At 42.3% G+C, this 20,778-nt stretch overlaps 1 protein-coding gene across 7 annotated transcripts in view; it reads left to right on the plus strand.

Annotated features, from left to right (window-relative positions):
- ARHGAP17 (Rho GTPase activating protein 17) overlaps nucleotides 1-20,778 on the plus strand; it is a 282,860-nt gene that overhangs the window by 187,280 nt on the left and 74,802 nt on the right. For all 7 annotated transcript variants that reach the window (XM_069209704.1, XM_069209708.1, XM_069209702.1 and 4 more), the window contains exons 9-10: nucleotides 4,357-4,438; nucleotides 13,457-13,584. In XM_069209704.1, the coding sequence (XP_069065805.1) occupies nucleotides 4,357-4,438; nucleotides 13,457-13,584 (210 nt within the window). The remainder of the gene's footprint in view (nucleotides 1-4,356; nucleotides 4,439-13,456; nucleotides 13,585-20,778) is intronic.

Below are 20,778 nucleotides of genomic sequence, written 5' to 3' on the forward strand. Positions count from 1 at the left end.
CATCCCCTTTTTGAGCCTATTCATAAAGCCTCATTTCAACATATCTCTTAGAACGTTGCTTTCCTTGTAGCTATCATCAGCAAGTAGGGTTAGCAAATTTCAGGCGTTATGTTCTCAAAAACCCGACACGGTTTTTCATTCTGGGAAGGTGGTCATGAGGACTCATCCTGAATTCCTACAAAAAGTTATTTCGGAATTTCACGTTAATCAGACCATTTCTTTACCTACCTTCTTTCAGCACCGTTCTACACCAGCTGAAAGGACACCCCATTCTCTAGACTTCAGACAAGTCTTCGGACCAATTGTTTGTAAACAATGGGCTGGTCCATACAGGTTTAACCACATCCAAACCATCCATATCCCGATGGATAGTGTCTTGCATTCTGCTATGCTATCAGAAAACAAATATGTCTCTGTCCTGTAGACCTAAAGCTTATTCCACCAGAGGGAAAGCGTGTACAGCTGCTTTAATGAGAAATATTCCAATAGCTGAGATCTGTAAAGCAGCTACCTGGAGGTCTGTTTAAACTTTTACCAAAAACTATTGTTTGGACTCAGATGTTAAAACAGATGCTCAAGTCGGACAGTCCTCCCTGAGAAATGTATTTGCTGAATATGGTCAATTGATTGTGTTCTCTGTCCTTTCTACCGGTCTTTGGTGGGAATGGGCTTGCTACTTTATTTAACGCTTACAACTATTAATGGAGGGTCCTGAGACCGAAGGAATGGTTTCTTACCTGTAACACCAGTTCTCTCTCAGGGGGAATCTCAATTGAAGTCAAAATCATCCTCCCTGGAGAAAATGACAGATGATTATTGGACCTACTTGACACTGTCACATGTCGGCAAAAAGATCTGAAACAGCTGCCACCTGCTGGGCATGATGGGTTGCTGGTCATCTCTGGGCTCTTAAAGGCGCAGAGGCTGTTTTCACATTTACATAAGGGCAGCCTCTGGGGTACGTTGTCCTTGTTTTCTTCTTCTTTCTCCTTTTCATAAAAAGGGTTGTGAAAAAGATTTAACTGGTCAACTTTTTTCCCAAATAATTTGGCTTAAATATTGATGTACATAAACCTACATTACCCTTTTTCAAACGCAATCTGAAGAAATTGGCCATTATAGCCTGTCTTATGGGCTGCACAATATTTATTCTTAACTGTTTTGCCAGGCCTTCCTGAAGAAAGGTGAACATCTGCACTTACGATCTAAGAAGGGCTCCGGAATCCCTGCATGTTGGCAGGACTCTTCAAGGCTTATTATTTCAATGGAGATTCCCCGAGAGAGAACTTGGATTACAAGTAAGAAACCATTCCTTCACAACCCTCCTCAACTCTCAATAGTCAATCTAGTGATCTGGTACCTGAGGGCCTAGAGATTGGTTTCCTAAATTTACCTGCAGAGTGCATGATCATCCTCAAGGAAGCTTGTCATCCCACTACTAGGGCCTGCTATGCCACAAAGTGGGGGAAGTTTGTCCATTACTGTCTACCCTAACGCATTTGTCATCTAAAACCCAATTTGCAAGACATTGTCTGCTACCTGTTGTATTTGCAGCCTTCAGGCCTGATTTACACATGTATTCGTCTACATTTAGCTGCAGTAGAAGCATACTTACAGGATAGAGAACACTCCTCTTTGTTCGGAATCCCGGTCATTAAAACTTTCATGGAATGGCTCAAGAATATACCCCCAGTTCCATCCTGGAATCTTAATATAGTCCTTACAAGATGTATGGGGCTTCCATTCCATTTGAGCTTCTTCATTCTAGCCTTCTACAGTTTTGATGCTAGAAGGTGGCTTTCTTAATCTCCATTACTTTTCCTTAGATGGGTAAGCGAGATTCGAGCATTCACGTTACAGGAACCTTTTTTTTTTTTTTTGTTAGGTTCATGCTGACCAGATAGTCCTTAAAACTAATCCACAATTCCTACCCAAGGTGATCTATTCTTTCCACCTTAACCAGACTATAGAACTGCTAGTGTTCTTGCATCATCCAAACTCAGTAGCAGAGCGGACACTTTACACACGAGATGTAAAAAGAGCCCTCATGTACTGCAATGATAGGACAGAACCATTTCACAAAACACAACAGCTATTTGTGGCCTTCTCAGAACCACACCAAGGGACTGCCATTTCAAAAGCAGGAATTGTTCGCTGGCTAGTCATGTCAAACCTGCTATGCTAAAGCCAGAAACCAGCTCCCCTGCTCCTCCAAGGTCGCATTTTACATGTAAAAAGACAGCCTCAATGGTATTTTAGGAAACATTCCAATGCAGACATCTGTAAAGCAGCTACCTGGTCCACACTGCACACTTTCACCAAACACTATTGTGTTGATTTCCTAGCGAGACAGCAAGCCCAGCTGGGCCAAGCTATCCTGCATACACCTTTCCAATTGTCTGCAACATCCTCCGGCTAGCCACTGCCTTAGTTGGGAAAATGCTTTACAGTTTATGCACAGCATTTGTATCTATAGCTACACATGCCCCAAACGGAAAATGTTACTTAATTTGTAAGCATCTGTTCTTGGCATGTAGTGCTGTAGATTCACATGCTCCACCCTCATCCCAGGAAGCTGTTGGTTGTTGCAGATAGGGTTCATCTTTTTCCACTGCTTTTTTTCTATTGCATTGACATATCTGATAGACTTCCAGCTTGAGATTCCGTACTTGTGAGGACTTCATGTGTGAGGATGATCTTAGACTTCAGGACTGGTCCCGGGACCTTCCTGTCGACCGAGATCGAGACTTTTGCGGTGTTGCATTTTGAGCCACGAGGAGTTTGAGGGACCACTCCCACAAGGCCTTCAGGATCATGGTGCAGCAGTTGTGACAGGTCTTCACGTTGTGATCGCGCTCAAGGTACTAAAGGCAAACAAGATCGGGTTCTATCACCAACATCGATCGGTGACAAGCACCATAGGGCTTAAAGCCAGCCTTCCAAGAGGACATACCAACCAAACCAGGAGAACAACACTCAAAACGCTTCGACATAAAGTCAAAGAAAGCTCAGTCAAAAAGCGACGGACTAGGTAGCTGTTCCAGAATCTGTGCTGAATGGCACAGAAAGAAAAGAACAAATGTCAGCACGCTGGAGTGCTGCCTACATAGGCACTGCACACGTAACTTCCACTGCAGATGACACCAGAGACACCACATCGAGCCGATCAAAGCCACCTACTGGTGTGCAGGAGAACTTCTCACAAAACAAAATCCAGATCCAATATGACATCTGGAGAAAATTCAAAGGTAAGGAATCTATAGCCAGATAAGGCATTACCAAAGATAAGTAACTTGTTCCTTTATGATATTTTATGTTCTATCTCCATCCTCACCCACGATGCGGGAAAACAATCTAACTGTGGAGTTGATGATGCACAAGCGCAGCGCCAACTAAGGGAAAAGTATTTATACCTCACAACTCAAAATACTTCTTTGAACAAAAACAAGTTGTATACATCCAAGCCCAACACTAAAGAAGAGGGGTATGCATAGCATGTGAATCTACAGCACTTCATGCTATGGACAGATGCTTACAAGGTAAGTAACGTTTTCCTTCTCAATTTATGTATCTATTGTGTAGAGATGAAGAGTACATGGTAGGATAAGGGAGATTGCTGTGCCACAAAGAAAGCCATCCTCAAAACCAAAGAAACATGGATAGCCTATGCACAGCACCAGAAAAAATCATAGCGATGCCAAGTATCTAACAGGCCCTAAAGTACTTAGGCAAGGAATTGTAAACTATTGGTGTAAATTAAGATGTCCTGCATTTTGGGTGGGCTGTGCTGAGTTTGCCGGCCTTGACGTCCTCTGGGTATTCAGTTTGCTTTTTAGGAGAACTCCCATATAGATGTCTTTTTAATACTGGACTAGACTAACTTTGAATAAATTAGAAGTTTGTGAATGAGATCAGCTCTTTTAATTTCCAGGCCTTGTTTGAGTTGCTTAAAAGCAGTGTAGCCACCCAGTACAGTTGGCAACTGCAACTGCTACCATGATGGAGGGACCCTCATAGTGTGATATGATGAGAGTGAACTATAATAGAGAGATGGCCATGCAGGGCTTCTACTATAAATTATTATGGTCATAAAATCTGCACACAGTATTGGCCTACCTGCAGGATAGAGTGGTTAATATTATTTTTCTGAGCTGTGGATTTCACCAGGGTCTCATTTCATTGGCTGTTATGCTCATATCACCTCTTTGAATTTATTACCTATTTTCACGTGTAATATTTTCATTGTCTACATGTTACATACACAATTTTGTTTATTGGCTGTTTATTTTTAATTTATTGTTTTCATCTAACGCTAATGTGTGTGATACATTTTTTTGGGGTGGATTCTGTCTTCAGCTATTAGGAGCACAAGCAGAATATCATAGAAAAGCTCTAGCGGTCTTAGAAAAGGTACTCCCTGAAATTCAAGCCCAGCAAGGTAATGTAAAGATGCTCTCTGTCCTCCTGCCCCTTGCTCGGTGCCCTTTGTCTGCCTCCTACTGCTTGGGGCATTCTGTCTGCTGCGCCCTGCTATGCTCCAACTTCTCCTACTCCCTCTTCTTTATCTACCTTTGCATTTGACTGCCACGCTGGGACCTTTCTGCTTAATGCTGCTTTTTTTTCCTGGAGTTAGGATTAGGCTAAAATGAGGATAAAGATGAACAATGCCACATTTACAAAAACCTTTCTCAGAATGTGTTATTAAACACCAGTGAAAATTCACAAAAAGTGTTTTGTGGGTCATTGGAAAATCTTGGAAGGAGAAAAGGGCAGATAGGTATGCCTTGGATACCTGAGGACAGTGTTGGCCCAGACAAAGGGCATCCAGTTCAGTATGTCAGACAAAGGAGGACCTTGCAGCATGTGCTTTTCTCTGTGTGTGAGGAAATAAATGAATTGACGGGGAAAACACTTGAAAAAAAGTGCTTTCCTTCCACATACAGTAGAAAGTGGCCGTTCTCCCTTGAGGCAGTGGGCGAGAAAAGGTGCAGAGGGCGAAAAGATGTCAATACCTCTATTTGTAAACTCAACTGTTGGCAGGTGCATAGGGGAAAGGGAGCGCCAAGTGAAGAGAAATGCGAAGTTCAGGGCATCACAGTGAGTTTACTGCAAGTAGGGTTTGCTCACAGATCAAAAAGTTAGAGCAGCGTGCACATCATGCTGTGCTGTGTCTCACATCATGCTGTGCTGTGTGGCACATCATAATTTAACCATCATAGATTTCGGAGCACAAAACACAGAAAGCACAGTGCAAATAGAAATGCATTTACAGTTCGGACCATCCGTTGGCTGTGTGGTGTTGACTCTCTCGGCGTGATAGGTAATTATGCAATTTCGCTGCTATTTAAGAGAAAAAGGCAGCAGTCAGCTAGGTTTTATTATTAGTCAATGGAAGAGGTGTTTTATGTGTGTATTTCGAGTAGGTCTTGTGCATTTTTTTTTTCTGCTAATGAATCGTTTTTTGATTTTTTTAATTGTCTTTTTCATAACACCTCTGGAGAGCTTGTATAGATTTGAAAGTTTTTCCTTTTAGGTAAAACTGTGAGATGAAATTAAAATGGTTTATTTCCTACCTGTTGTAACTTGTAAGCTAGAGTACTTTGACAGATGTTTACAGAGTATTACTGAAAGTAAATGGGGGGTGGGGAGTTGAGAAGTGCGTAGAAAGGTGAGACATAAAAGCACATCAATGAGCAAAATCCTTGACCTGCCTGATGAGGCAGTGGTTAGATCTTTTGTTATGAGGTGAAGATGCCGCCTTTACGAAATGACCATCTCTTGTGCAGAGTACCCCCAGATTTTTTCCTCTACTTGTTTGCGATCTGTAGGATTCTGCACACTTTACTAATGCTAACCAGTGGCAAAGTGCATGTGTTTCACATTTCAACATCATGAAATTCGGATAAACCTAATTGGTATTTTAACTTACCTGTATGTCCCTATTATATGGTACAAAATGTATCCAAGGTCTGTAAGTTAAATGCCACTAGTGGACTGCCACATCCATTGTGCCATCCACTACACTGGACTTGCTCTCCCTCTTGTACCCAGGACAAAGAATTAGACTTCAAGGGTCATACAGCTCACCTCTAGAGAGTTACAAGCAGCTACACAAGGCCTTTTCCTGCAGCTGACCAGTGATATGGAGAGATGTTTGTCAAATTTCATTTGGGATTTTTACATGCAGACAAAAACATACACACACGTGCCTCTGCTTTACAGTCTATCGAGTTAAAAGTACCCCTCACAATCTACAATTGTCTCCCTTCTTGCCACTTCTTAAGGCCCCCTCCTGCCCTGCTTCTCAGCTTCTCATATAATGTATTTTAAGCAACGTGATTGTTGGAAAGTCTGAAGCCCACTCCATAATATCACACACTGTTTAATTTGTAAAAGAAGTTTTGAGGCCTAAACGTTTTCTCAGCAGTCTGGTGCCGACTGTAGAAGTTGCAAAGGCAATCTAACCTTGACTCCACCTCATCCCTCTTTTATTCACTACCATACATACACTGCCCCTTTATTTTCACTCTTGCAGGTTCTTTTTTATCATTACTTTCTTCCTTTTCATTGTTTTCTGTCCTTCTCTTCCACCACCTTTTTTTTTCTTTTCTTACTTCTGTTTTGGGTCAAAGTCTGATGATAAAAAATAAGTCCCAGTCCCCAAAATGAATGCCAGTGGGCCACATCGGCAACCACCAGCTCAAAGTTAAGCTCTGTCATAAATACTCCACTCCCTTATTTCCTCCCTTTATTCAGCCTCCCAGAACATTCCATATCTCTGGATCATTAGAAGAGAACTATCTGGGGGAATCCATGTTAATTACTCTTAATGTAGAATAGTTAGCATGTTGTCACCTTTTAGTCCACGGCAGAATGTATAATTCTTGTGCTCTTGCAGTTTCTTCATCCACAAAAGTTTTATTAGTTTGAATTTTGTTGTTAATGTCCTGATTGCAAGGTTCACCATGTTTTGATTTTTGGCATTTTTTCCTTACTTATCAGATGCAATAATTGTGCTCTTGATTTAGGGTTCAGAAGGACAGGGTTTGCTTTATTGGCATTTTGGTCTTTTCCCAAATAATAAGCTTTTGATGTTGCCTTTATGCGTTTTATGTGGTTCAAAAACATGTTTGACCATCAGATTGTGGTTGTATTATTCTAGTTGTGAGCTTCTCTACGGAATGTTAATTGTTTTGATTTGTGGGGTGGCATTTTTCATACCGTAGTTACTGGATTCCCATATATTCATACATGGCCATGCAAACACATAGCACACCCCTCTTTCGCTTCCCTTACGTCCACATGATCATTAAAAATGGCTAAAAGGATGAACATGGTTCAATGTGTTCAGTTTGAGTTCATTCAGCTTGTCCTTATATCAAGGGCATTTTGATTACAGATATTGGAGTCTAGATTACAGTAGCATCCTATATTGACTTATTTTGCTTACCAATTCCAGCTCAGGATAGGCAGACACCAGAAGAGGTCAGCCGTTATAGCTATCATCTCTAGATGTACACTGCAAGAAATTAAAGCTGATTTGCAGTAGGTCACTTGAGGAGACCTGTGAACTATAAACTACCAAACAGTGGCTAAGGAATAGTTTGATATTTCCAGCTATTCCACCAGCATCTCTGGATACTAGGTGTCCCTGACAGGATAGTTAGCATCGGTCCAATCTTTGGGCACTGTGCTGGAATCTAACGTAAATTAACAAGTCTTTTCTTTCATGGTACTAACAATAAGTTCATTTTTACATAGCACTTCTGCTGTTTCAAGATTTAAAAACAGTAAAAAATCAACTTGTCTGTAATCATGGTTCCTCTTCAGGGGAATCGCCATTGAAGTAACAAGCACTCACAATCCAGTTCATGTGTGCGAGTGCACGCATTAAGTATATATAAAGTAAAACCATTTCTTCCAAAAAGGTCATTTTTAAAACAAAATATCATTTTAGTAGCCTATTTGTTGTCTGTATTGACCAATTCTGATGGGCATTAATACCCGGAGATTCTGCACCTTTTGAATCTTCCAAGGTACCAAACTAGATCCAGAAAAGACTTGCATCAAGTCCTGCATGCTGGTATGTGGCACGACCAGCCTCTGTAGCAGCTTCTTTCCACCCTTGACATGATGATTTTGAGCCATGTATAGGAGCTGATGTTCCTTCTTTTCTTCTGCGCTCTTCAGTGCAGGTCCAGAGCTTCTCAGCTGCTATTTTTGTTTATTTACTAAATGTTTGACTTCCAAATTAAATATTATCTTGGCAGTGTAGGAGGGATGTCATCAGTGTGGCACATGTTGGAAGCAGGTGTCTGTCATGGACACACACAACATCTATGGTGTCAGGGTGGCAAACATGACTCAATATCCTGCGAGAAATGCCGCTTGATGCACCCAAAGATGTCCGATCACTGGAAGCCAAGTCTTGTGTAACTGAAAACTGCTAACGGTCACCCGCATCTGGGAAAATCAAATTTGATAGCTAAAACTGTCAAGGTGAAGAACAAGAAATGCAAATATAATTTGTAGACTTTCGGACACTCCTATTCATGGGGGAAGATCAGTGTCTCTGTCCATTGAACTTGACCTAAGCATCTTCTTTCAACTAAACCACGCTGCAAATGTTTAACTTCACTCGCCTTTTCTAAAGCTGAGCATCTGGGACAAGAAAGCCTTTGGAGTCTCCAGGTACACTTCCACTGGTGCTGGCTACACCTTACTGACACCTTTTAGGATATGGCACAGTAGCTCCATCCAATGTTGCATAAGATCACCTAGTGTCCTTTTGGGATGAATAAGATGCGGTTATGAAAATCTTAAATTCTGGCCTGGTGTCCATAGGCTCATTTGCCCATGCACAGGGAACAGTGCACAGAAATGCCTGGCTGCATGCTACTGGACTATTGAAAGATGCCATGCTTACTTGATGGATATGCTCTTTGATGTTTGTATGTGGTAGTATTTTGGTTGTATTATTGGTGGAAGATCAAGGTTAGTTTGTTAGGTCAAAAGTAATGCTCCTTTAAGTGGTATGCCTTCACCTTTTTTCTGAATTGTAGCAGAGCTGGTGCTGATCAGTGTTGATGGGGATGCTGTTCTCGATCCTTCTGGCATGTATAGGGAAGCCTTGCCTTTTGTTTTGTTTTTTCCTTCTTGCAATGTCATGTCTCCAGTCTGGAGATGTGTAGGCTTCTGGTCTGGTCTTGTCTCCACATAAGTGTCTTGTTTCTTCAGTGGGTGAGCTGTGGCCTTGTCAGGGCTTTAGAAATGATACAGCTTAATTTGAAGATGATTAGTGCAGTATAGGTATTCCAATGTGGGGGTCCTTGATGATCTGAGCTACTACTTAGAAGGCACCTTTCAAAGGAGCTAGGGTGTTGCTGAACAAACTCTACCTGTTTTCAAATAGCAGAGGACTAAGGTTGTGCAATTGTTTGGAAGTCATCTTCAGGGAGGAACAGTTTCTCTTTCCTCAAAAAGACCTAGTTGTCTTTGCAGTGTATCACATGAATGAGAGCTTTGTTGATGATCTATCCCAGGGATTATGCTTAGTCTTCAGTCGATAGCTTTATGTTGGAGACACATCTTCCGTCTGGAGTTGCTTGGTGCTGTTGGTAAATAAGAGGAATACAGTCTTTTGGAGTTTAACTTTTTGAAGCTAGTTGACATCCATGACCAGATGATTTCAAGGTATGATTAGAGTCTCTGTATGTTGGTGTGGATATATTTTGCTACAGTTGGGTATCATCTGTGTGTTGATAGATCTGGGCGTTGCTGTCTACACCAAGTGTTTAAAGATGATGGAAGAAAGGATGGAGCCCTGGGTACTTCGTAGCAGATTTAGTGTGTCTGCGATCCTCTAGCACACATTTGCACAAGCTGATGTCGGTTGGTGGGCTAGGTTGTGAACAATTTCATTTGATCCTATATCAGTGTGTTGATCAGAGCTGTATGGTCGACTGTATCAAAGGCCAGTGAGGTCAGACAGAACTAATTGGATAGGGTTGTGGCTTTCATAGGTCTGCAGGTTGTTCTGAATCCTGATTGGTGGTCCTGTAGAAAACTGTACTTGATGTTTTTTTCTGTGAATAGAAAGAAGATGATGGATGTGAGAGTACTGTGGCAGAGGTAAAGATGTTGAATCTGATTTTGTCTATATTAGTGAAGACCACATTTGCTAACTGAAGCAATGGCCAGGGGTTCTGGGAGTGCTTTGGTGCACTGTCTGACAGCCTTGAAGAGTGCTTAGCTTCTGTTGGTTTCTTGACTGATGGTAATTGTGTTGTAAGAGGCTTTAGCTATGATGATGAGGGAACAATGATTAGAGTAGATTGTTTTGATTAGGTGTTGTCATACAGGAGTTTCGGTCTGCTCCATTTTTTCCTTTTTATAGGTCACATTTATGTTCATTAAGTTCTTGAGTGTACCAAGGTGTTGAAACCTTTAAACTGGTGGATTGAATTTCAGTGGAGCAAATCATATGACATGTCCTCTTAGTAATGCTGTAAATGTCATGGACTATATGAACATTTGTGGCAGGCAAGAAGTGTTCTAGCTGGCTGTTTAGTTCTTGGATATTTTCCAGATGCAATTCTTTGATGGAGCGGAAGGTTATTTTTTTTAACCTGTTTTTGGTTTTCCTTGATGCTGAGGTGTGATATATGGAGTCATGTAGAGGATTGCAATGTGGTCAGTCCAAGGTAATAGGTATCTTGTAGTGGATATTAGGGGACACTGATAGGAAATCTGGAGATGGTATCCTGGTGAGATGAATGCTGGGAAATGGCATCCACTTGCTTAGCTTCTTCTTTTAAAGATGGACTTGTTGGGAATCAAGTGATTTCTATTCTGTAGAGATGGATGATGAGAAATCTAGTGATGATATGCTGTTGAAACGGATAATGGGATTTCTTGATGGTGCATGTCTCTTTGAAGGAAAGAAAAAACATTCTGCCTTAGAGAAATTGAAGAGTAGCTGTGCAGCTGCACATTCTTAGGGCCTAACCTCCCCAATGCCTCAATTTTATCATCTCAATAGGCCTTCAATTCCCCTAGGTGGCAGTCCCCTTGATTCTGGTTTCCAGCTCCTGTTTCATACTGGAATACATGTTTGACTTGTTTGAAGTTTGTTCTTTTTTAAACCAATTCCAAATAAGGGTGCAGAAGATTATAAATATGTATTTGTCAAAGAAATGAGGTGTCTCAGAAATCTACTTGTCCTGTAAAAAATAAATAAAGAAATAAAATCTCATTGTCCCTTTTGGGGCCATGAGGTAGCGTGGCATTTTTCTCATTATATCAAAGCTCTGATAATAACCTCTCTAATTCTACCAGGGCTAGTATTCTATCAGGGTTTGATTTCTAGCAAGGCTGTGAATCTGCCACCTTTCTGCAAGTTTTAGGGCCTGGAAAAAGGCGGAAAGTGTTAGTCCCAGGGCCGGAATGTCCTATGAGACTATGCACACCCTCAAACTTAAACGTTTAAGGCTATTCACTAACTTCTCTTAAATCTATTCCAGCATTGGAAAAAATTTCTCTTAACAAGGGTGATTTGTTGAATTTGTGGTTCCTGTTCTCTCGAGGCATAATTTAGTTGTTCAGAAGAACATAAAGCGATGCGTGGAATGCTGGAATAAATCTCCATGATTTGTTATTGATGCGGGTAGCGTGCCATGTTTTACTCAGTGTGCCACTGCAGATGGGGTCAAGGCATGTTCAGATCAGTCTGGGCCCTGTTGAAAGCAACAGTCTGTCCTAAACTTCCAGTCCATGTTTCTTGTGCACAGGAACAGGAGCAATCATTTCTCCATTGAGCCACATCAGAGAGGTGCAGTTTGAATCTTGCGTCACACGACCTCCTTCTGGCCATGTCCGTTATAATCCGGGATAAGGGCTGAGAAGAACAGAAAGTGATGGACTGGATGCCGGAGTTAATTGTAGCTTTCGGTCTGTATCAGTAGTCGCTCAATATGTTCTGCTTACTGTGCCACTACAGCCAGGGACCAGTCAAGTTCACACCAGTCTTGGCCACACCCCATAAAGGGTGAAACACATTTTCAATATTTTTTAATCATTTTAATTTTTGTATTTTATTCACATTTTCTGCTTTAATATTTCTTTTCTTTTCCTCCTCTTGTGTTGTATTGTCGTCATCCTGAGCGTTCTTTGCCCATGCATGCTAGATGAATGTTATACTCCCCTAATGAACTTCTTCACGTAGCAAGGTGTCTTCTCACCAATAAAATATTCTATTCACAACAAACTTCACACAGTAGTTTATAGTAGTGGTCTTTCATGAGCAGTCAGATGATATTGGCCTGTTGGATATAGTAAAAGATGTGTTCAGAATGTATTTACTCTGCTGCACAGTTCTCTTTGGGTTAGTACAGCGTGTTTGACCAAACAAGTCGTGAAAGGATAGTAATCCGTGCCTCGATTAGGAATGGCTTGTAAATTATCAGGAGCTTTATGTTTTTCTTTTTTATTTCATTAGTCGACATTATTGCACAATGCTCAACTTTTCTGACTCTTTTTGTCCACTTTGTTCTATGCATGCCCTTGAAGGGAGAATAATGTTCAGGAAATAGAGGCTAGAACTGCCTACCAAGGTGTTCATTTGACGTAAGCTGAAAGCTGCACTAGGTCCTTAAAGTGTCACTGGAACCATGAATTCTGATGTCAGTTGTCTGCTTTACACATATTGTGTGGAAATCCTTATTTTCTTCTTTTGTTGTACCTCAACTGTAAGTTGGGAGCATAAGATCCATCCTTCCTCTCCCATTATTTATTGATGCTACTGAAAGATTGCTACATGCTAAGCTCACATAGGCCAAATCCAAATATTTTACGTTACGTGAATCCTCATTGGAGGAACTCTTCGTAATGTCTGTGCTAGCTCACGTTCAGGATGATAGCAAGGATAGATGTCTTTAGTAACTGGGTCCATCCTTGGAGCAAAAGGAGGATGTCGCTAAAATGGCTGTGAGTTTAGGATTCCACTGCAGAGAACTGTTAGTAACCTGAAGGTCAGAAGTTCGAATCACAGTGATCCACTCAGCCTTTTGTTTTTTCAAGATGAATACAAATGATATGGGTGATTCGTAGAGAATTTGCAACTGGGATACAATTAATTGCATGATAAAAACGTATTTAAATACATTATGAGAAAATGTTTGAAGGGATTTTACAAGTGAGGAGAATGACAATAGGCCGTACTTTAAGATGTAGGTGTCATTTGATAGGCTGAACTTTCTGCTAGAGCCTCCTAACCTCTTTTGCTCTTTCTCTTAATATAACTGTAATCCCTTCAAACTGTGCATCTCTCCTCTGCTGTGTTGGCTTTCCAGGTGCCTGCTTTGCCATGTTCCACGTCTGTAAAAACCTAGTTTAGCCACTGAATGAATCAGAAAGGGAGTTTTAGCACTTTCTTACTCAGTGGCTTGCTGCTCCCTAGATAAATGGACGGAAAAGCCTGCATTTGGGACACCCCTGGAAGAACATCTAAAACGCAGCGCGAGAGAAATTGCCCTACCCTTGGAAGCATGTGTCATGATGCTCCTGGAGACCGGAATGACGGAGGAGGTAAGAAATAACTCTCAATGGATGGCATGAAGAGAAAGAGATGTATGTTTCACTGCTGTTACTACACACTCACTGGCTCTTGTGGATGTTTGTGGCAGTTGTAGTGGAAAAGTGGACTCCATTAGCAAAGGGACTCCCAGGAGATTGACATTCTCACCAGTCAAAAGTCGGGATTTTCCTGCAAAATGATAACTTGTGACACTAACATCACAATTGTTATGAAAGTTAATGGAAATCAGGAATACACAGTTGACTGGTAATGTAGTGTCAGCCATCCTGGTATGTGAGGGGAAACATGCTTTGTTCACTCCACCTGAAGGGACGTTTGTGAGACCAGCAGAGCTCCCATTGTGCCCTATCGACACAACTTGAAGTTGGAATACTCCCACCTTGCGTATTTATTTTATTTTGTAACTCTTGCATTGAATTTATGATTACTGCCTTCTTCAGCTCGTATGACTCATTTGAATCTAAAGGCAAGCCAAGAATGCTCAATGGAAAGTCGTGGTATATGAAGTAGTTTAACATGTGACTGGCTCTGCCCATTCACCACCTGTTTCGACCTGTTTTAGAAGAGTTCCTGTGGACCTGTTTTTGGCAATGATAAAATCAGAAGGACCTGATCGAAATACTTTTGTCTTAAATGGAAAAGGTTGTTTCTACATTTCAAGATATTTAAGCCACCAAGCTATCCTGATATAAGGTTCTTTTAAAAAGTTCAGGTTTTCAGTACATGCTGTTTTGTATGAATTACTGTGTATCATCAGTCGATGCTAATTCAGTTTTATTTATTTAGGTTGCCCCAGATTTGTTTTTAGGATTGAAAATACAAATCAGACTTCCTTTTGGTGACGCCATCTGCAACCAAAGGGGATTTCATTTTTTCTACTACGCTCTGGAAGAAGCCAATATTTCTATTACAATGCTAGTATGAAATGTTTGTCTGTTGGAATGTAGTTTATTAGTTTTCACAGCTCTAAGGTATTTTAGCATTTCTCTGGCTTTTCTGATTAACTTGTTTCTGATTTTCATGTCAGTCTGATAGTTTCCCTCTTTATAATTTTCTTAACACATTCGTCCATCTGAACCGACCTTGGTAATGGACAAAAACCAACCTTAGGTGGTACTTAGTCTAAGTGGCAGCTATAATGGAACCAACTCATCAGTTATTTTGATTATTATCAAAGGTTAACTTTCACCCCTGTTTTAGGTAAGACAGGCTTCTGAGTGTTGGAGTTGATATTTTGCTCTATCTTCTGACCCATGTATCCAATCAGTCTTTTAGCAGTGCATCTTTTTCTTTTGTATATTTCAGTGACTCGCCTCCTGCTCTGAGGAGGATTTTGCTTAAACTGTTAAGTGCTTGGTTCGCACGGGTGTGCTTTTACTGCTTGTCGTTTTCTTTAATTCAGCCTCCTCACAAAGCTTGCAATTTTACTTGTAAAACCGACTGTTTGTGGGTGAGCAGGCTTCTGCTCGAGAGCTCAGTCCTTTTTCTATTATCATTGTTTTTGTACTCTCATTAATATCCAGCTCCCTGGTTCACAACATGGTCGGGGATCTGCCTATGGCACTGCAGACCAAAGTTAATTGTTTTACCGGTTACATACCCTAGAAGCACTCTGGTCAGTTTAGTACATCATTTGTTTGTCATCTGAACCTTGCACGTCTCAGGATTTTAACATTTTTTGACCTGCCCCTCATCATGTTTTTGGGATTTCAGTGCATCATATTGCTAGTTTCTACTTCTTTCTTGGTAATTTTTAAAAGACTTTGCAAGGCATTGCTTATCTCATTTGCATCCTTGAAGGTCAACTTACGCTTCCCCAGCCCATAAACCATCTCATTTCAGACATTGTTGTAAAGTGGAGTTATTTGAAGTTTGCGACTTTTGAAGGGAAAACGGCTTGAATGTAAGAAGACTACACATATAAACGTTAAAGTGAGATGGGCTAGATCGATCTCTCCAAACATCTCCACTGAGAGACTTGAAGTGCAGACAGACCCTGCTAGCTACACCACAGACCCAGAGATTCTCTTCCTATCTTCCTTGCATGGGGGATTTGTTCAATCTGAATTCCACAAATTAAACTTTCGCTGGGCAGCCCCATTTTAATTTCTGTTTTTCTCTTGTCAGTGTGAATGTATTTTCTAGAAGTGGTTAAGCTGACTGTGCTCCTAGAACAGGCCAGCAAGAATGAGACCAGTTTTATTATTTTCTGGTGGTAAAGCTTTCCAACTGCCTGCCGAAAAATTCTAAATGTCAGATTTCTGCAGATAGTTTTCCTTGTTTATGGCTTTGACGGAATTGGCCAGTAAGTTGCCGGCCTTGTGGCTGCTACCATGGAACCTGGTTTGGATGCTTAAGTAGATATGATCGTCAACCTCGGAGCACCTTTTAAGAAATTAAGTTGAACTTAAAGAAAGTTCAGCTTAAGGTCTTCAAACACTGATGATTTTTTCCCAGTGCATTTGTATTTAAAGGGTTGGAATTTTGGAAACTAAAACCTTAACATCCTTTTCAGAAGTTCTTTGCAACAACTTGGTTACTGATTTTGCCTCTCACTGTCACATTAGGGTGTCCCATGTCGCCTAATCACATACAGTTGCACTGTTGTTGATGTCAAACAGTTCTGCACTGAATGTCATGATGTGTTTTCTACATTTCGTGAAAAACCATGAAGACCTATTGAAGCTCAGTGGTTTTATTAGGGATGATAACAAACCAAGGAGATTGAGAGGAGAGCAAGGTCAGAGATGCAGACTGTGCCAGTTTCAGATGATGACTATGGAATTTGCAAGCCTATTTAAGTGAAGCCATAATGGATCTGTGAAGAGAATATAAGGTATATGGAGTGTATCGGGGTGGGAAAGATACCACTATTACAGTGCTCTTTGATTTTGTTGCCATTCTTACAAATTCCATTTGTGCTTTGGAGGGAATACATAATTACTGTAATTTGCAGCATCCCATAAAATCAAATTAGGTGTTGCAATCTCGACCAAATAATGTTTTCTTCATGCGAATATTCAGTGATGACTTCTACATCTCTCCAAAGCTTGAGATCAAATTGGGTCTACACTTAGTGTTTGAGAAGAGTTAGAACAATATCCTGATAAGTGCTAGAACCCATCAACCCTGAACATCTTGTCTGAAAGGTAGTACTTCTCTACCTAGCACCTTATGATGGAGGATAATCAAAATGTTTTTGTTGTGTACTTGTGACCAAATAACAGGCCTCATTCATTTTATTCTGAACGTTTGCTTTGTCCTCATCAGTTGGTTAGTAATCCATGCAAAACATTCATATATCAGTTGCATCCAAACCTGTTGTTTTCCATGCCCTGCGAGGTCTTGCGATGGCATGTTGTTGTTAGTAATACATTGACAGTTGGTCATTTTCTCCTAGTTATAAAGCTGTGATCCAGTACAAAGGACTCCATAATTAGATTGGCTGTGTGGAGGTTAGTTAGGAAGGTAAACAGTTGAAATGCAATTGTGTGTGTTCTGTTTGTATCTTAAAAGGTGGAATCCAACACAAACTGAGAGATTGGACGTTTGTGTAATGGCACTGTTGTGTATGGGATGTTGTAATCTAGATGCTATATAATCTGCTGCAGTTTTCAAGCTAAAGCTAAAATGTAAAAATAAGAATGAGCACAGCTGGTCTAATGACCATAGAGAATTTTTAGACGCCTCCCTTAGGGGTACATAGATTATATCAAACAAGATTCCGTATTGTAAATTTTGAGAAGTCCTGCAAGTGGTGTCCATGGACGTGAGAATCAGGAAATTTTATGAGATCATACACTTTGTCAGAAGTTATTGTATTGTGATTGTAGGTCATCTCCTATCCTTGGTAGATGATGCCAAACTTTTTCAGTTCATCTCTCATGTCCACTCAGAGGATTTTGTTTTCATGCTTGGCTACATGGAAGGCTGTTGTGATACAGTGACATTTTTGGAACTACCATGATCCACATTTACCACTGTTTTTGTACTTTGGGTTTCACCATGCACACTCTGAGGATGGCACATTTTGTTTTTCCAGCATATCTGAAGGCACAATCTGAGAGAGACTTCTAGCTGCTGATTCGTTACCTTTGAATATTCCCCAGGCGTCAGACTGGATCCGGATATTTTTTGTGAGCAGTACCAGTAGGTGGCTTTGTCCGGTTTCGTGTTGCATCGTCCACAGTTGAAAGTGATGTGCACATTCCTATATAGGTGCCACCCCAGCGCACTGACATCAGTTCTTTTCTTTCCAAGCCAGTCAGACTAGAACTTGAGAGAGCTACCCTCAGTAATTTTGTTGACTGTCTTTTTCAACTTTTTTGTTGACTTTTTTTTTTTTTTTTTTTTTTAGTCCTTTCTTTTGGTGGGATGCCAACAGGGAAGGCTAGATTCAAGCCCTGTGTGCCACAGGCTAATGTCGGTGACGGACCCGCACCTCATTTGGCTCTGGTGACTTGAGCGTGACCACTACACCAAGACCTGTGCCGATTGTCATGCCACGCATCCCAGTACCTTGAAGGAGCGATCCTTGAAGCTCCTTGCTGCTCGACATGCGACGCCGCGGGGCCATAGATCTTTGTTGCAGTCGAAGCCATCCCATTTCGGTATGACCCAAAAGAAGAGGAAGAAGTTGAAGAGGTCTTTGACTTTGACGGCCATCAAAGTCATCCAACGAGACAAGGGAGCATCAAAACTTGAGGCCTGGCTCCATGGTTGAGCCTGTGTGCCATCATGCACCTCCCTGAGTTTCTTGGAGTTGAAGCGACTCCTGCCCAACTTCTCAAATTTTATGAGGCCATGCACCTCATATTTGTGAGCGCCTTCAGACCCTGCTGGTTTGGGAGGGGCCCCTAGTTGAGGTCTGCCAGTAGGTTCCTCCTCAGCACTAGTTAGGCCCCTTGGATACATAGATGGAACCGAACCAGCCGCTGGTCGATACACCTCAACCTTGCCCAGCACTGGCCCGCTGCCGACGCTCCCGGTGCCACCATCTCCATTCTTATCCCCAATTCCCACACAGAGCCGGATGGACGTCTTCTGATGCCAATTGGAGCCAGAGCCCTGAGCCCTATTCCAGTGGGCTATGACTTGGGCAAAATTGGGAGGGTCCACTGGACCCTTATGAATGATTTGACAAATGTCAGTGGACTGGACATCTCTCCAGATACTTGAGTCTGCTTCTGCTGTGGCCAAGGAGGAGGAGGGAGCCTCATTTACTATGGTAGTGATGAGGGCAGCAGAGGTCCTTGATGTTAGGCTGCCCTCAGTGGCTGTCAAGACTTATTGTGCTTCATATGGGAGCTACTTCATCCAAACCACTTCTCCTGTTTCAATGAAACCCTCACAGACGTCCTACTCTGGGCCTTGTCCAAGCACTGCACAGGGACTCCTGCCTCTGCCATCGCCCATCCAGGGACCTCCGTGTCCCCACACAACACCCCACCTCATAGATCTTGCAGGTCCAACCTCTACTTCCCAAGTGAATCCTAGTGCATTTCCTACATCCCCACTGGATAGGGAATCCGAAAGACTTGGACATCTTAAACAAGAAAATATTTTCTTCCACCAGCCTGGCATTGTGGTCGGTGAACACCGCATTTCTTATGGGTTGTTACTTACATGCACTCTGGGATTCGGTTGTGCAGGTGCTGCCTATGGGCCCGGAGGAGACCCAGCCCAGACTCTTCCAACGTCTTGCTGATAGAAGGACGCAGCTAAGTTCAACATCTAATGTGGCCTGGATACAACCGGCTTGCTAGGCAGAGCAGTTTCTTCGCCGGTGGCCTTACAGTGTCAAACCTGATTGAGGATGATTGGGTTTTCAGGGGATGTGCAGGCTTCGTCCAGAGGATGCGGTGCCCACAGACCACTTCGGTCAAGCAGCTAGAGGTCAGGACAGTCTGCCACTCCTCCAACAGCTGCACCCTCCAAGCCTCTTTAGTTTGCCATCTGACCATCACGGACACCCAGTGGGAGGAAGAGTACACCCTCACCTGTACCGCTGGAGGTCAGTGAAATCCGACTGCTGGGTTCTGCAGATTGTCTGAATGGGCTACTTCCTCCCTTTGAAGGCCACACCCCCACCCATAGTACCCACTTGCAACAGGCTGATGGAGGACCATCTCTCTTTACTCTGTCAGAAAGTGATAAAGTGACATCTCTCTTTGCCAAGGGACGCAATAGAGAGGGTGCTGGCAGCAGAAGTAGGCCGTAGTTGCTTTTCCTGCTACTTTCTGGTGTCCAAGAAGGGCTGAAGCCTTCGTCCTAACCTAGACCTCCACCAGTTTCAATTTCTTCCTGCAAAAAGAGAATTCAAAATGCTCACATCCACTCAAACTCTCTTTAGACCCGAGAGACAGGATGGCAGCGTTGAACGTGAAAGAAGCATTCTTCCACAATCGCATCCGGCCTGCCCACAGATGTCATCTGCGGTTCATGATAGGTCACAAGCATTTTCAGTTCACCGTGCTCCCCCTAGGTCTTAGGAGCGCCTCTAGGGTGTTCACCAAGGTGATAGCGGTGATTGCAGCTTATCTGCAGAGATTAGGGGTTCCAGTCTTCCCCTATCTCGATGATTGGCTGTTGAAGGTGGGCTCATCCCAGGCAGTCCTCTCCCACCTCCAGACTATTGTGAACCTCCTGCACTCACTGGGATTTACTATAAACATGCTGAAGTCACACCTTACCCCTTCTCAGACGATCCCTTCCATTCCAGCTGTTCTGGACACAGTGCAGTTTTCCCGAACAGTAAGTCCAGGATATTCAGGCTATGATACCAAAATTTCAGCCTCTATCCTGGGTTTCAGGAAGACTGGCTCTGAAGCTCTTGGGACTCCTTACCTCCTGCCTCCTCCTTTTGACAGATACCAACAGGCATATATGTACTCTGCAATGAGACTCCAGAGAGCAGAGCATCAGGGGAATCTCTCCAACATGGTCCAGATCTCAGAGGGCCCTGAAAAAGAGGTGGGTATTGAACCATGATTGAGTCAGCGGCAAGACCCCCCCCCTTATCCAACCAAATCTGACAGTAGTGACAGATGCTTGACTCCTGGGCTGAGGTGGCCATCCGTGAGAGGTAGAGATCAATCCAGACTCCACATCAATGTGTTAGAGCTCAGAGTGATCCGGGCTGACATTGAAAGCCTTTCTACTCTCCACCAAAGGAAGGCTAGTGC

Source organism: Pleurodeles waltl, chromosome 10, assembly GCF_031143425.1.
Source record: "Pleurodeles waltl isolate 20211129_DDA chromosome 10, aPleWal1.hap1.20221129, whole genome shotgun sequence".
NCBI classification, from domain to species: Eukaryota; Metazoa; Chordata; class Amphibia; order Caudata; family Salamandridae; genus Pleurodeles; species Pleurodeles waltl.